The 13,493-nt window shown below is 61.9% G+C and overlaps 2 protein-coding genes across 5 annotated transcripts in view; both read right to left on the minus strand.

The window, feature by feature from the left end:
- Positions 1–168: 168 nt before the first annotated feature.
- ISYNA1 (inositol-3-phosphate synthase 1) lies at positions 169–6,302 on the minus strand. 4 transcript variants are annotated; one of them, XM_032316152.1, is made up of 12 exons: positions 5,810–6,302; positions 3,951–3,998; positions 3,139–3,267; positions 2,829–2,990; positions 2,394–2,526; positions 2,076–2,269; positions 1,700–1,849; positions 1,401–1,616; positions 1,105–1,269; positions 897–1,010; positions 606–823; positions 169–468 (listed from the first exon to the last, which is right to left on the minus strand). In XM_032316152.1, exons 1-12 carry the CDS (start codon positions 6,017–6,019, stop codon positions 267–269), a joined length of 1,941 nt encoding a protein of 646 aa, XP_032172043.1. In that variant the 5' UTR covers positions 6,020–6,302; the 3' UTR covers positions 169–266. The 4 variants fall into 4 exon arrangements, with proteins under 4 accessions (XP_032172043.1, XP_032172034.1, XP_032172049.1 ...); XM_032316143.1 differs by having other exon boundaries at positions 3,951–6,302; XM_032316158.1 differs by lacking the exons at positions 3,951–3,998; positions 5,810–6,302 and adding an exon at positions 3,374–3,482.
- An 88-nt stretch (positions 6,303–6,390) lies between these two features.
- The window catches only part of ELL (elongation factor for RNA polymerase II), a 73,973-nt gene continuing 66,870 nt past the window's right edge, over positions 6,391–13,493 (minus strand). Inside the window, exons 9-12 of the mRNA XM_032316175.1 lie at positions 11,008–11,074; positions 10,573–10,744; positions 9,387–9,431; positions 6,391–8,740 (exon numbers count right to left, since the gene is read on the minus strand). Of these exons, the coding sequence (XP_032172066.1) occupies positions 8,624–8,740; positions 9,387–9,431; positions 10,573–10,744; positions 11,008–11,074 (401 nt within the window). The 3' untranslated portion in view covers positions 6,391–8,623. The remainder of the gene's footprint in view (positions 8,741–9,386; positions 9,432–10,572; positions 10,745–11,007; positions 11,075–13,493) is intronic.

The following is a 13,493-nucleotide window of genomic DNA, read 5'->3' on the forward strand; positions in this document are numbered from 1 at the left end:
AGGGGTTAGGCAGAGGCCTCAGGGTTCTGTAAGTTTCAAGAGCTGGGGCATCAGTTTGGGAAGGGTAGGTAGGAGTCTACCATGAGAAAGATGGGAGATGGGGCTGGAGTTGGGGGGGTGGCTAGGGTTAGGTCGCAGGCGCCCAGAACCCACAGATGATGCTGTGGCTGAGAGTGGCACTGGCTTTATTGTCTTCAGGGGTCTTGGAAGGGTTGGGTCCTGAGGGGGCAGTGGGGCAAGAGTTTTGGGGGAGGATGGCCATGGCCTTAAGTGGTGGGCATCTGGGGTGCGTCAGCCTGTGAGAGCCCATTGGCATCACCCGTACAGCCATTGGGGGCAGTGGGTGCCGCTCCTCTCTTGCAAGGCACAGGGCAGGTGGCTACCACAGGCCCCACTCGCTTGAGCCCGGGGCGCTCCATCTTGTGCTCCAGAAGCATGTGGTTCTGCGGCGGGAGCCCCACACAGGCCCTGGGGGAAAAGTCAGGACTGAGTGGGGCCGGACTCCGAGGCCGGGGTCCCCAAAGCCTCCAGGCCCTCCAGTCCCTGTGCCGAGGCAGCCAGCAGATGTGCGGGCCTCCGATGGGGACCTCAAAGCCAGGGCCCACCTGAGGATATTCTCGATGCAGCTGCGCTGGCGGAAGAGCGCGTTCACCACCGGGCTGCCCGGAGGCACCAGCGGCGCCTTGAACAGGAAGCTGAGCAGCGACAGCACTGAGTGGAAGCCCTGTGGCTCTGGGTCGGCGTCCGTGCAGAAGCTCACACGCTGGCACAGCTCGGTCAGCAGCACCAGGTCCAGCATGATGGGCGCAGCCAGGAGGGAGTCCTGCGGGGCCGGTGGGTTAGGAGGCAGGTGGGGCCGGTGGGCAGCCCCACTCCCGCCCTGGCGGGCCCCGCACCTCGCACGTGTTGTGCAGCACCAGCGTGTTAGTGCCGCCCAGCATCAGCTCCGAGGTGTACTCGTCCAGCGCGCGCTTGCTGTCGCCAACGTATGGCACGTACTTGATGACCACCTGGGGAGCAGCATGAGGTCACGGGGGGCCCTGCCCTGCTCCACCAGGGGCTCCCCCCTGCCCCCGGCCCCCCAGAGGCCTATGGCCCACGCACGCAGTGGTCAGGCTCCTCGCCGGGCCTGTAGAGCACTGGGTTGCTCTGCACCATGTCGTCCACCACGCTGCTCTTGGACACCTCCTTGGAGCGGAACTGTGGCGGCGCCGACAGGTTCTGCCCATCGTTGTTGCCCAGGTGGTTGTAGCTCACGATGGACATGGTCTGTGAGAACAAGGGGCCCCACAGCAGCTGCAGGCCCCAGGGCCACAAGCCCCGCGGCCACAAGCCTGGTGCTTGGGGTCCAGCCCACCCCATCCCCACTCCTGAGCTGTGCACCCCCCAGGCCCACGCACCTTGAGGCCAGAGCCAATGAGGAAGTCCACAAGCACGGACTTGACCTTGGTCTGGCCTGACTTGAAGTCATCACCACCCACGAAGACACGTCGTTGCCGGGCGAGCTCAAGTGCCCCGGGCACCAGTGTGTTCTGTGGGGACCCATTGAGGAAGGCGCAGCCCTCCAAGATGCTGGCCACAGCGAAGAGAGTGGAGGGCGACACCTCCAGGCCCAGCTGTGGACACAGGCGGGGGATCAGCAGGGAGGGATCCTTTGGGACGGGTCCTGACCCCTCTCTCCAACCCTGGGTGCACCCACCTGGATGGTCCGCAGCAGGTTCTCAGCGGTGTCATTGAGGCCCGGGACCACTTCGCAGAAGCGCTCAGTATTCGCTGTCCACAGCACGATGACCTTGTCTAGCCCAGCGCTGGACCGGAAGTCACGGATGTCCCTACGGATCTGCTCCAGCTGGGTGGGGAGGGAAAGGGATTATACAGGACCCTCGACCTGGGGAGGTCTGGGCTACTCAGTTCCCCAAGTACAAAGTGAGGTCTGGAACCTCAGAATGGGAATGAGGAGACAAAAGGCCAATAAGGGGTGAGGGGCATGGAATGGGAGGGGTGGTGGGTGGTAACTCAGGCTCGGAAGGAAAGAGCAAGTGGCAAGGGATACAGGGCTTGGGGCAGGGCCGCACCTGCTGTGCGCGCGTGCCCAGTATGAGGTTGTCAGCGCGCACACTCTGGTTAGCTGCGATGAACTCGGGGATGTAGACAGAGGGCCGCGGGCGCAGCGCCTCCAGGTGCGGCCACAGTTGCTCCTGCAGCCCCCAATCCAGTACCTGCGCGCGCCGCATTGCTTCAGCCAAGTTCAGCGATGATATGTCCCAGCCTGGGGTGGGGGGGGGGGGGGGGGGGGGGGGGGGAGACACACGCCCAAGCTCAGCCCAACTCAGAACGTGGACCCCTCCAGACCCCGCCTCCCACACCAACCCCCTGCCTAGGGCCCCGCCCACCGTCGAACACGAGGTCGTCGGGTGCCACCATGGGCAGCAGTGAGCTGAAGGGCACGAACACCTCCTGGCCCTCGGCGTCCAAGCCCAGGCTAACGGTGCCCGCCTGCGTCAGCGAGCCGTAGTAGTTGGCCTCCTGGGGGGCGGCAGGCAGGGCGGGGTGAGGTGGGGCCTGGCGTGAACCACCAGCCCCCACGGCCCCACCTAGCACCCTTAAGCTCCGCCTTTCTTCTGGGCGCCTCAGCTCTGTGCTCCGAGTCAAGGCAGAAGCCATTCCCCCTTTGGAGACCACCCCCCCCCACACACACACACCCAGGACAGCACGCGGGCACTTTAGGCTCTGTCCCCGGAGGGTCGCCTCCTTCGTAGAGCTCCGCGCCCTAAAGGCTCTTCCCCCTCCTGCAGGGACTCCGGCCGAGCCCCACCCGACCCCCCCACCTTGCGGCCAGTGCGCGTGGGCCAGGAGAGGCGCAGTCGGTTGGCCAGCACCGCGGCGGTGAGCGTGGAGCCGTTGTTCCCGCCCCAGCCGACGAGCATGACCCCAAGCCGGGGCACCTGTCGAGCGGTCCGAAAGGTGAAGCGCGTGGACGTGGGGTATACCTAGGGGCGGGCAGTGCAGTGAGTCTGCGGTCACAGGCCCTTCCTCCCTCACTGTCCGAGCAGAGTCTTCGACGTTGGGTAATTCCCGTCCTCTCCCGGCTCCCAGGTTCCCCCAGCTCCCACCCTCCAGCCCGGGTCCGTTGCCTACCTTGAGGACGCTGCCCTCGCGGCTGACACACGCTGTCCGGTACTCGTACTGAGCCTCGATGGTATCGGGGCCGTAGACCACGTCGGGGCTCTCGACCACGAAATTGGCTGTGGCCTCCATCGCGGAGAGCTAGGGGCGCAGGGTGGGCAGAAGGTCAGCGGGGACACAAGAGCCGGCAGACCGGGCCCACCGCGGTCCCCAGAGAGCCCGCACCACGCCCTGGAGCCGCACTCACCGGTGCGGAGTCAACTCGGACAGTGGCGGTCGGCGAGGGATCGGGGCGCGCGAACTCCGGAGAAAAGAGCCGCAGCCACGCCCACGCCCCGCCCCTCACCCCACCCGCGCCAAGGAGGAGGGGCGCGCGGGGAGGAGGGGCGCGCCCGCCTAGTACTCTGAGGTCTGGGGTTCAAGGCCCCGCAGGCCCGAGCCATCCCTGCCCTTGGGTTCCCGCCCCACCGGGTGCGGCGGGACATCCACGTGGGCTACAGACCCGGCCACCCGCATCGGGCGCGTGGACTCGCTTCGCATCACAGCCAGTTAGGGCGCACGGCCACTTTTCCTCATTTTACAAAAGAGAACATTAGGGCTGCGAGAGAGCGAGCCAGGCCCAGCCACCAGGCAGGAGGTGGGGCTGGGCACCTGGGTCTGAGATGCTGCTGTGGAAGCTAGGGCCAAAGGCTGAGCCGGGGCTTAGTCCTCCAGCCCAGGCCGCCTCCGCCTCCCCTTTCCTGAGCCGTACTACCCACCAGGCACTCCCGACCTGGCTCACATGGTGTGTTGGAGGGGGCACTGCGAGGCCTCAGTTTCCCTACCTGTAGCAGGAGGGCTTGGCAGAGCCAGGCTGGAGGGGCCAGTGTTCCCTGAGGAGAGGAGGGGAAGGGAGGAGGGGACAGGACCAAGGAGATCAGCTGGGGAGGAGCAAGGCATGCACAGCACTGCGCCCCCCTAGCACCCAGTGATAAGGGAGCGTGGGAACCCAGCGGGGAGGGCGGGGGCGGCTCCCCCAGGAACTTTCCAAAACAACCGGCCTCCTCCGGCTGGAAAGTTTCCACCACTGGAGCTGACCCAAAAGGTGGATAGTTGGGAACACTCGCAGGAAACATGGGCCTGGCCTTGGGGGTTGGGGGCTCCAAGCTTCAACCTCAAGGGACTCCAGTGTGGGGGAGCCGGAAGTAGACTGGGGCACCCCAAGCCAGAGGCAACCTGGAAGTTGGTCTGGCAGGGCAGGCTGCCTAGGAGAGGTGGTTGCTGGAAGGGGTCTTGAGACATGACACATCTTTTATCAAGATACATGAAGAACTGCCCATGCAAAAACCTGAGGGGAATGGGTTCAGGGGCAGGTGAAAAGGTGGCCAGGTGGGATGGGGGGAGCAGCAGTCTGGGGACCAGGGCCGGCCCTCAAGGCTGGGGACAGGGAATATTGTGTAATAAGTATTTGGGTCTTGTCCCTAGTTTCTGGCTAGAGATGGAGTACAACAGCCAAAGGCTGGTGATTTCATCACACCTATGTAATGGAACCTCCATAAAAACCCCGAAACCACACAGGTTGAGCGAACACAGGAAATGTGGGAGGGGGGCACACCTGGAGAAGGGCATGGGCACCCAGTGCCATTCCCCACACCCTGCCTTCAGCATCTACCTCCTGTTTGGCGGCTGAAGTGTTGTCCTGAGTGCTGTAAGCCATTCGAGCAAACCTAGGAGGGAGCCGTGGGAACACCTGATTGATAGCCAGTGGCCAGAGACTTGTGGCAGGTGCCTGGAGTGGGGGGCGGTCTCATGGGACTGAGCCCTTAGCCTGCAGGCTCTGCTACCAGCTCCAAGAACTGAAATCCAGTTGGTGCCAGCAGTATGGAAGGCACTTGTGCCTCCAAGTGCCAGGTGACCTGGGAATGTGCAGAGACTGGAAAGGCCCCAAGACCCAGGCTTGGGGAGCCCCAGCATTCACGGGGCAGCCTGTGGGAGGTGCCGGGAGAAGGGCGAAAACAGAACAGTCACTGGGGCACCGGACAGCAATTGCAGGGACTGCCTGGGTGTGTGACACAGAGGTACTGTGCTCCCTGGGAGGGACTGGGGAATCCCTGTCCCCTCCGTAACACAGGCTACTGAAGGCAGGGGGAGGGCTATCTCCACCAAGTACCAGTGCCCATGCAGAGCCTAGCACATAGAAGGGGCCGTGGGATCAGAGTGCTGGGGGCACCTCCTGCAGCTGAGGCGCACTCAGGGCGTGATGGCCATGGTGCCTCTGGGCAGCGTGAGGGGCTGCAGGGGAGTCTGATGAAGGACCTGGGGAGCACGTGGCCACAGCAAAGCTAAGGCATGACAGGGCACAAAGAAGCAGACACTGGCCCTGGCCCCTGGACTGTGGGGATAGACATGTTATCCCCTGAAAGGACGGAGAGCCGGGCTGCGCAGGGAGCAGGGTACGCCCTGCCCCACAGGCCCGCCTGATCTTATCTCCTGTGCCCCTTGGATTCCCAGGCCACCTTAGAACTCAGGCCAAGGCTGGAGCCAGCGGGGCTGTCCAAAAGCCTAAGGCCCAGAGCCCCTGACCCCTGGACCCCTTTCATCCCAGGCTTATTATTCTTTGTCTGTTTTTCCTTTCTAAAATAAACACCCACCCCCGCCCTGTCCTTCAAAAGCAGGACCCTGACCCCTGCCTTCATCTCCTCACCTGGAGCATGGGACAAGGACAGCCATCCCTGCTGGCATTCTGGGCCTGGGGAATCCCACTGGGCCTTGGCATCCCCATCCCCATCATGGGCACAGGGGCAGCCCCTGCGAGCCGGCCTGGTGGGAAGAAACAATAAAACAGCGCCATCACTGCCCTTTTCCCCACCCACAGGTCATTTACCCCCAAGGAAGGGCACTCCCCTGGCCCCATGTGTCCCTACTACTCCTGGGGGCTGTGGCATTTTGGAAGGCCCCTGCTGGACCTGGTCTACCACCTGAGGACACAGCCCTACTCCTATACCTACCGTGGCTCCCCACTATCCCCATAGCTTGTCTTCATCCTTTCCTACCTATGACCAGGCCGTTTGACCTCATGCCTCGCATTAGCAGGGCCCATGCGTCTCCGCTAGTCTCTACCTGCCCGCCTCCCTGCCTCCCACCCTAACCCGCACCTCATACCTGCTCAACACCACGGCTGCTCCAGCGCCCCGTCTCCTCCCGACCCCAGCCCACCCCCACAGGGGGCCAGGAGGCCCCGGTTAGGACAGACACAAATGCACCCAAGCACCTGGGGCTGCAGGGTTCGGTTCAGTGAAATTTATTGTAGGTTGAAAAAATCAGCATTCACCTGCTTAGTGTACAAAAAGGACACTAGATCTTTTAAGAAAATATTAGGAAACTGAAGACGCAGATGCCTTTCAATCGTAACATTTTGGCAAAAGTGAAAAGTTCTTGTAAACACCAACTCCATGGCTCAAAATAGTTTTTCTCCACAGTACAATATTAAAAGGGGGGGGACACAATATCAATAAGTTAGACCACATTTAATCAGCTAGAACTTTTGTCCATCATCCCCCAAAGCACAATACTTTTTTTAGCTTCATAATTCCTTAAAAGGAGAAAAACAACAACAATAACAAAAAAACAACAAAAAGCCAACAACAAAAAGGAAATTCAACTTAGAGTCCCTTGAACTGGTTCCCAGGGCAGAGGGCTGGCTCAGCCCTCTGGCTGCAGCCTCCTTAAATAATCCTTCACCCGAGTCTGCCTGTCCGGCTGGGTACAGTCTGCGCACGCGACACGGCTATATGTGGAGCTCGGGGGTCCCTGGGGTCCGCTCAGCCCTCCCACTCCATCCAAAATGAAAAACAAAACACTTATTGAAACATGAAGGATCAGTTGCCTTGGTGCTCTGGGCATCCCAGGGGCACCCAGGAAGGCACCAGTGGGCCGGGCACGCTGCAGGGGAGCCTCCACTCGGCGCCGCTCTTTGGGAAGCCAGCAGGAGACCTCCCTGTGGCTTAGAAGAACAGACCTGCCTGCCGATCACTCATGCTCTCCCTGCCTCACTCCTGTGGGCGGCCGCATCCCCAGCACCCCCCAGCTTGCCAGCCCCAGGCTCCAGGTTGCAGCCACTCCCTCTGCCTCCCCAGTCCTGGTGGCTCCATGGACTGTGGCCCTGAATGTGAACACACGCCTCAGGCCCCACTGCAACCCGGCAGGGTTCCCCCCCACATACACACACACGTGCATACGCGCGCACACACAGGTGCATGTGTGTGCATGGTCCCCCAACACTCTGGGGGACACTGGACTAGGCACAGCTACTAAGCAGCAATTATGGTGTCCATGGAGCCCATGCCCCCAGAGTGGGCAGACAGGGCACATTTTCTGAGCTCGCTCTCGGTGGGGGGATGGGGGGGGTCCCCCGACCCCCCTGACCCCCAGCTCCTCCCTGAGTGCAAAGCCTGCGGTGGCTCTGCTAAGATGACCCCAAGATCCACAAGCGGACTGAGGGACAGAGCGAGGTCAACAGCATGGAGACCACACAGTCTCAGCGCGAAAAGAAAAGCAGCAGCAAAGGGGGAAATTGAGAACATAATAAAATCCGACACTGCTCTTGCAGTGTGAGCTCGTAGCCCAGAAAAGCCCCAGTGACCCCCTACAGCTGAGGGCCTGAAATAGCAGGGCAGGCCCGGTGGGCCAAGAGCCGCTCTGCTCCCGCAGCTGCTCCGGGCCAGCTGGAGTTCTTGAAATAGCCCTGGGCGGGCCTCCACCCCGGTACAGCAGAAACCCTGTCCTGGCCTGGGGGTGCCCTGAGGGCTGGGGAGGCCAGGGCAGGAAGGAGGGCCCAGGGCAGGAACACAGCCAGACACCAGCCCAGGAGGACAGCCTGGGAGGCCAGCCCAGCCGGCAGCAGCCCCTGCGCCCCACCCTCCCCGGCCCCCGGCCCCCAGCTCTGAACTTTGCGATGGCATCTGTAATACTGCAGGCAGGACACAGGGCGGCATCTGGACCCTGGTATCCAAGGAGGGGAGGCACAGGTTTAGAAAAGATGCTTTCTCTCTCATACAAAAATAGACAGGAGTCTCCTAAGTAGTAGCTAAAAGTGGCTGTCTTTGTATAAAACTAGAAAAGGCAGACAGGCTGGCCTTGGAGTCTTTCCAGGAGGGGACACTGAAACCCCTTGGGCTGCAGGCTGGAGAGGAGGTGGGCCTCCTGAAGAGCCCATCCTGGGTGGGAGCTCCCCAGGAGATGTGGGGGGCTGGGGGCGTGGGATGAGACACTGGCCACCCCACCTTCCTCAGTGAGCTGAGGGCAGCAGTCTGCGGGGGCTCCCCTGAAAGCCGGCGTTGCTGGCTCAGATGAACATGTCTTCCTTGTGTTTATTTTTTTAAATAAATCTCTTTTTCCGCTCTGTAGCCTCCCCCACCCCCGCCCAGCCCCCCCACTCCCCCGCTGTCCAGAAGGGTCAGCCCAACAAGGGGAGCTGGCCCAGCAGGCCGCGCAGAACCTCCGGCGCCCTGGCGTCAGGCTAGGGCCAGGCCTGCAGCTGCCGCTGGTCGTACTCGGCAATGAGCCTCTTGATGTGGGCCAGCTTGCTGTGCAGGTACTCGCAGCGGTGCTTTTCCTGGCTGTAGTTGGTGTTGGTCTGCAAGAGAGAGGCAGACTTGAGCCACATCCCCCACCAGCCAGCGTCCCAGGCGCAGCAGGGCCAAGTGCTGCCTCGTGTGCCAGCCTACGGGCAGCCCTGGGCTCCCACCCCCCTGCCTGCAGGCCAGCGCCTACCATGCAAGGACAAGGACCCTTGCTCTACCTCAGGCCAGAGCCCTGGGCTGGTGCCTCTCCCCAAGCCCCATCCTGGGAAAGAGTCACTGCCAGGATGAGGGCGGCCAGAGGCAAGACTGTCAGGAAGCCTCCTTCCTGGACTGGAGGCCTGGCACACAGGGGCACACACATGGCGAACCCACAGCTAGCGGCCTTCAGAGCAAGAACTGAGAGAGCCCTGAAGGTGCATTCCTGCTGCAGGGGGGCAGGGAGCTTCAGCTCCTCCCCTGTCCTTGGGGGGAGCTGGAAAGAGCCTGGGGGCTGCACCCACAGAGGAGTGGGAGTGCTGGAGGGTGTTTTGCTGCCAGGGAAGGGATGCGCTGAGCTTCTCAGCAGTAAATGGTGGGGGAGGGGGAGGCAGGAGCTGCTCTGAGGACTGGAGACCTAGCCAAGGCGCTTCCCTAGTGTGGCTCACCTTGAGCCATCTTCATCTGACCCCACCCCACCCCCCACAAGGGGTGGAAACTTACCTTTTTGATTTTTCGATATTCCTGCAAAATCTGGCCCCGAGTAGTCTGGAGGAGAAACAAAAGAGAAAGCGAACAATGCTCTCGCCTGCAGGAGGCCCCGACTGAGCTTGTCTGATAACCTGTGACCTGCAGAGTCACCACCAGCCTTGAGACAGTAGGCTCATCGTGGCCTGAGAGAAGCTGACAAAGTAAAGAGAGCCAGGCTGGGGTTGGGGGTGGTGCGGGAGGGGAGGATGAGCAGGGCAGGAGGTGGGGGAGGATGCCGGGCCAGGGCAGTGAGGGGCAGGGGCCCAGCCTCTCAGACAAACACAGTGGCCTACGCAGTGGGAGGGAGGAGGCTAAGAGCAGGCCGGCGGCCTCCTTCCCTCACACCCAGCTGGCCTGCCCACTGTTCAAGGCCACGAGCAGAGCCCCCCCACCACCTGGGGGTGCAGGGGGGTACTGAGGAACGTCCATGTGGGGGCTACAGGAGGGAGAAGAGCAAGACCCCAGGACTCCTCTGTCCCAGACCCTCAGAACCCTCATCACTCCTCCAACTATGAGCTGTTTCCTCTGGAAACCAAAGAGGTCCCCACAACCCCAACACCCTAATTAATCAGACTAACTCTGAAAGGTGGCACGAGGGGAGTGACCAACGGCACTGCCCCCACTCCTCCCAGCAGGGAGCTCCCAACATGGGTCAGCTTGAGCAGAGGGGGAGGAGCCACAGGGACTCTCCAGCCCCAGCCCTGTGGCTCTGATAGCACAGATGGGCTGTGAGCTGCACAGCAGACCCAACCCTACAGGTCCTGGCTGTTTCAGGGGCTCTGAACAAGACTCCCCAGGTGGGGGGCCATCTCCTGCCTGTGGAGCCGGTCTCCAGTGTCCCCACTGCACAGGAAGTGGAGCTGGGCCCCAGAGCCCTGGAGGACTGACCAAGCACACCAGCAGCTAGGGACAGCTGCCTGCCAGGCTGCGACAGGGAGAAACACGGGCTGAGCGAGGCAGCCCTCCTCACCTGGGAGAGGTAGTGGCCAGGCTCTGGGGCCACGGGTGGGGTTGGAAGTCTTGGCTTTGGCTGCACCCACGAGAAACCTGCCACCCTACCCAGGCGGGGTGCAGAGCACAGGGACTAGCACACCCCACCAGGGGTGGGGAGCAGGGAACGGGGTGGGGGGCCGGGGGCCATGGCCGGGGCGCTACCTACCTCGTATTCCTCGGAGCCCTGGGACAGCTGCCGGAGCTGGGCGTCCAGCTGCGTGAAGCGCCGCGTGATCTGCTCGATGCGTGCGTGCAGGTCGCGGTACTCGCTGTATTCTGCATTGAAGTCGTTCTTGTAGCTCTGGCGCTGCTCCGAGGAGGAAATGGTAGCGTATTTTCTGAGGAGACAGAAAAGAGGGGCCGGGCAGGGCTCAGGGGGCTGCGGGGGGAGAGGCTGGAGTGCCCCTGGCTGCACGCCTGGCCCCACCGGGCGCCAACGTCATGGGCAACCGCCCGGCTCCAGGAGGAGCCTGGGCCTGGAACAGGCTGTGTGGCCCAAGAAGACCCCCGCCCCCGGGGAAGTCCTCCAGAGGCCCAGCTGCAGCGCAGGGCAGAGGGCAGGGTGGGGAGAAGGCGCTAGGCCAGCAAGGGAAGTGCTCACAGCAAGTAGTCGGGCGTCTCTGAGGTCGATGTGGGGACACTTGAGCTGCTGCAGGTCCCGTTCAAACCTACAAAGAAAGATCAAAAGGTCTGTTGTCTGAAGGACACGGAGGGGCAGCAGAAGGGGAGTCGGATGGCAGAGGCAGGGAGAGGGCCCGTCAGGGGCCACCTAGGGGGCCTCACGGGACCCGGCAGCACCACAGCCGAGCATAGCGTGTGTCCCCGAACCAGTCGTGGGATGTGCAGAGAGCATGACGGTGCCATGTGCAGGTTTTCAGCATGGAGCTGCAAGCAAGTACAAGTTCATTGCAGGCCCAGAGCCTGAGCTAGTCAGCAACACCGCTGGCTCTGCGAACTGCATGGCAAAGACCATTACTCTGGAGATAAGCAACCCACCTGCCCACCTCTGGCCAGGCGGACAGACCCAGAGGGCTGCATGGGAGAGCCCTGGCTCCAGCCTGCACCCCAGGCCGCCCACGAGGTGGGACTGTGGGACATGGGACTGTCCATGCCACTTGGGGGCACAGCTGACCAGAACTACAATGTAGCCTTCCCAGGGGCTTCCTTCCAATGGCCTTTCTTCCCAGCGTAGAAGAGATTCTGTCACTGTGCCACATGTCAGTACACAGCGTGTGTCCCTAGAGGGGCAGTGGACCCCCCGGGAATCCCTGTGCCCCGGGAATCCCACTAATGGAGGGAGCGTATGTTTCCCACCTCTCAGGGCTGTAGCCCAATGAACACACATGTGAGAGCTTAGGCCATACTTCTGCCACACATGCTTTGTGTGAGTTATGCCTTCCAGAGTGTTCTGCCATTTGTGGGCCCAGTCAACACAGCCTCATTTAGCCCTTCTGAATCTTTACCAGGTGAGAGAACAAACAGAGAAACCAAGGCTCAGGGTCATATTCTCCTGGCACTTAAGCCACCTTCGAGCTCTAGCCTGAGGCAAACCTCAGGGCTCAGCCCCCACCAAACCCGCTGAGCTGGTTCCCACGGCAGGGCTGGGGCCTAAAGGGAACCCTCCCCGCAGCTGCCTCCTGCCCCTTCTACCAGCTTCTCCTGTGCTTCCCTGGGGCTGGGTCCCACTAGGAGAAGGCTCCCCACCCAGCACACCAGCCTGCCCAGGAAGGCACACGGAGGCAGCAGGAGGGGGACACAGACCGAGCAAGAGCGGGGAGCAGGCACGAGAATGGACAGAGGACCCAGAGCTGGACCGGTAGCACGGGGGACAGGTAGCCCTGAGGGACACAAGTTGGGGCTACAAGGTCCAGGTTGGCATCCACACAGGGGTGGCTAAGGAGAGCCATCCGCTGGACAGGTGCAGGCTGCTGCGTCTGCCTGGGGCAGAGGTGAGCATGGTGCGGGGCTTGGACGGTGGCCCACGGAGGAGTGGGGTTCAACTGATGCCGTCCCTCCCACATGAGACACAGATGCAAGGAAGCTTCCTCACATGCTGCCCTGGAACCTTCTCCAGCGCATCTGAGGGAGGGGCATGGAGCACAAAGAACAATGCCATTGTTAAGGAAGGTGGGTGGTTCCAGCATGTGTGGCTGCCCCCACCAGCAGAGCACACAGAGGACGTCCCAGAAGGCATCCGGGAACAGGGCGGTAGGCCTCTGTGCTCGGCCATTCCTGTTACATTTGAGGCGCCTGGGAGACGGAGATTCAGATGGACAAAACATTGCTTTTAGTACCTCAGTTGTCCTTATCTCTTCCTTGGGCTCCCTACTCCCTGCGGTGCTGATTCCAAATCTCACTTTCCCACCTTAACCTGGGGGCAAGATGCCCAGGCCCATGTGCCCTGGACAGGATCTGAAGCCAGCTGAGTGCCACATGTCCTCCTCCCTTCCCGGGCCCTGCTGGGGGAACATGGGTCTTTGCTTTCACCATTTAGCACAGGACGTGCTGCCTGGCTGGGCCTGCTCAGGGTTTGTCTCTCCAGACAGGACCACCTCCGGGGAGCCAGGCCTTGTCTCCCCACCCCGCTGCTGCCAACACCTGCCCTCCAGCCAGAGGGAGGGGCTGGCAAAGGCCTTTCTGGAGAGCAGGTGAACAACTCATTGAAAAGCCTTCAGGAAAAGCAGCTCTGTTCTTGCCCCAGGAATGCCTCCTGGGTGGATCCTTTGGGGGGAACTGATCTGAAAGCAGCAGCAAGTTTCACAGCCAGGAGTGTCTGCAGCCGCAGCTCTGTGGCCACGCCATGCCCATCAGGTTAACAGCAACATGGGCTGTTCCACTCAGGAGCCCTGGGCTACAAACTCAAGGTAGCCCAGGCTCTGAGGGTGAAGATCCCTACTCCCACCCCAAGTCCGGCCTGTCCATACACCTCCACAGTGTCTCTGGGCCTCACAAAGGTTCTCTGGCTCAGCACACAGCCCCAGCTGGCCCCACACCCCTCTCATCCTGCTGCTGTGATCCCAGATCTCTCGACTTCCCACTCTGTGACCTCCTTCTGACTCCTATTGCCTGCTGTTCTATGGACAGCTT

Source organism: Mustela erminea, chromosome 1 (assembly GCF_009829155.1).
Source record: "Mustela erminea isolate mMusErm1 chromosome 1, mMusErm1.Pri, whole genome shotgun sequence".
Taxonomy (NCBI): Eukaryota; Metazoa; Chordata; class Mammalia; order Carnivora; family Mustelidae; genus Mustela; species Mustela erminea.

What these genes read in the sequence shown, in the direction of transcription:
- ISYNA1 (XM_032316143.1), bottom strand. Translation starts at nt 4,241, where the DNA reads ATGTTTCCTGCGAGTGTTCCCAACTATCCACCTTTTGGGTCAGCTCCA. An exon ending in GCCAAGCCCTCCTGCTACAG is followed by an intron (nt 3,268 to 3,950) that starts GTAGGGAAACTG and finishes CTGCGCCCCTAG; the next exon opens with CTCTCCGCGATGGAGGCCAC. An exon ending in ACCTGCTGCGGACCATCCAG is followed by an intron (nt 1,617 to 1,699) that starts GTGGGTGCACCC and finishes CTGTGTCCACAG; the next exon opens with CTGGGCCTGGAGGTGTCGCC.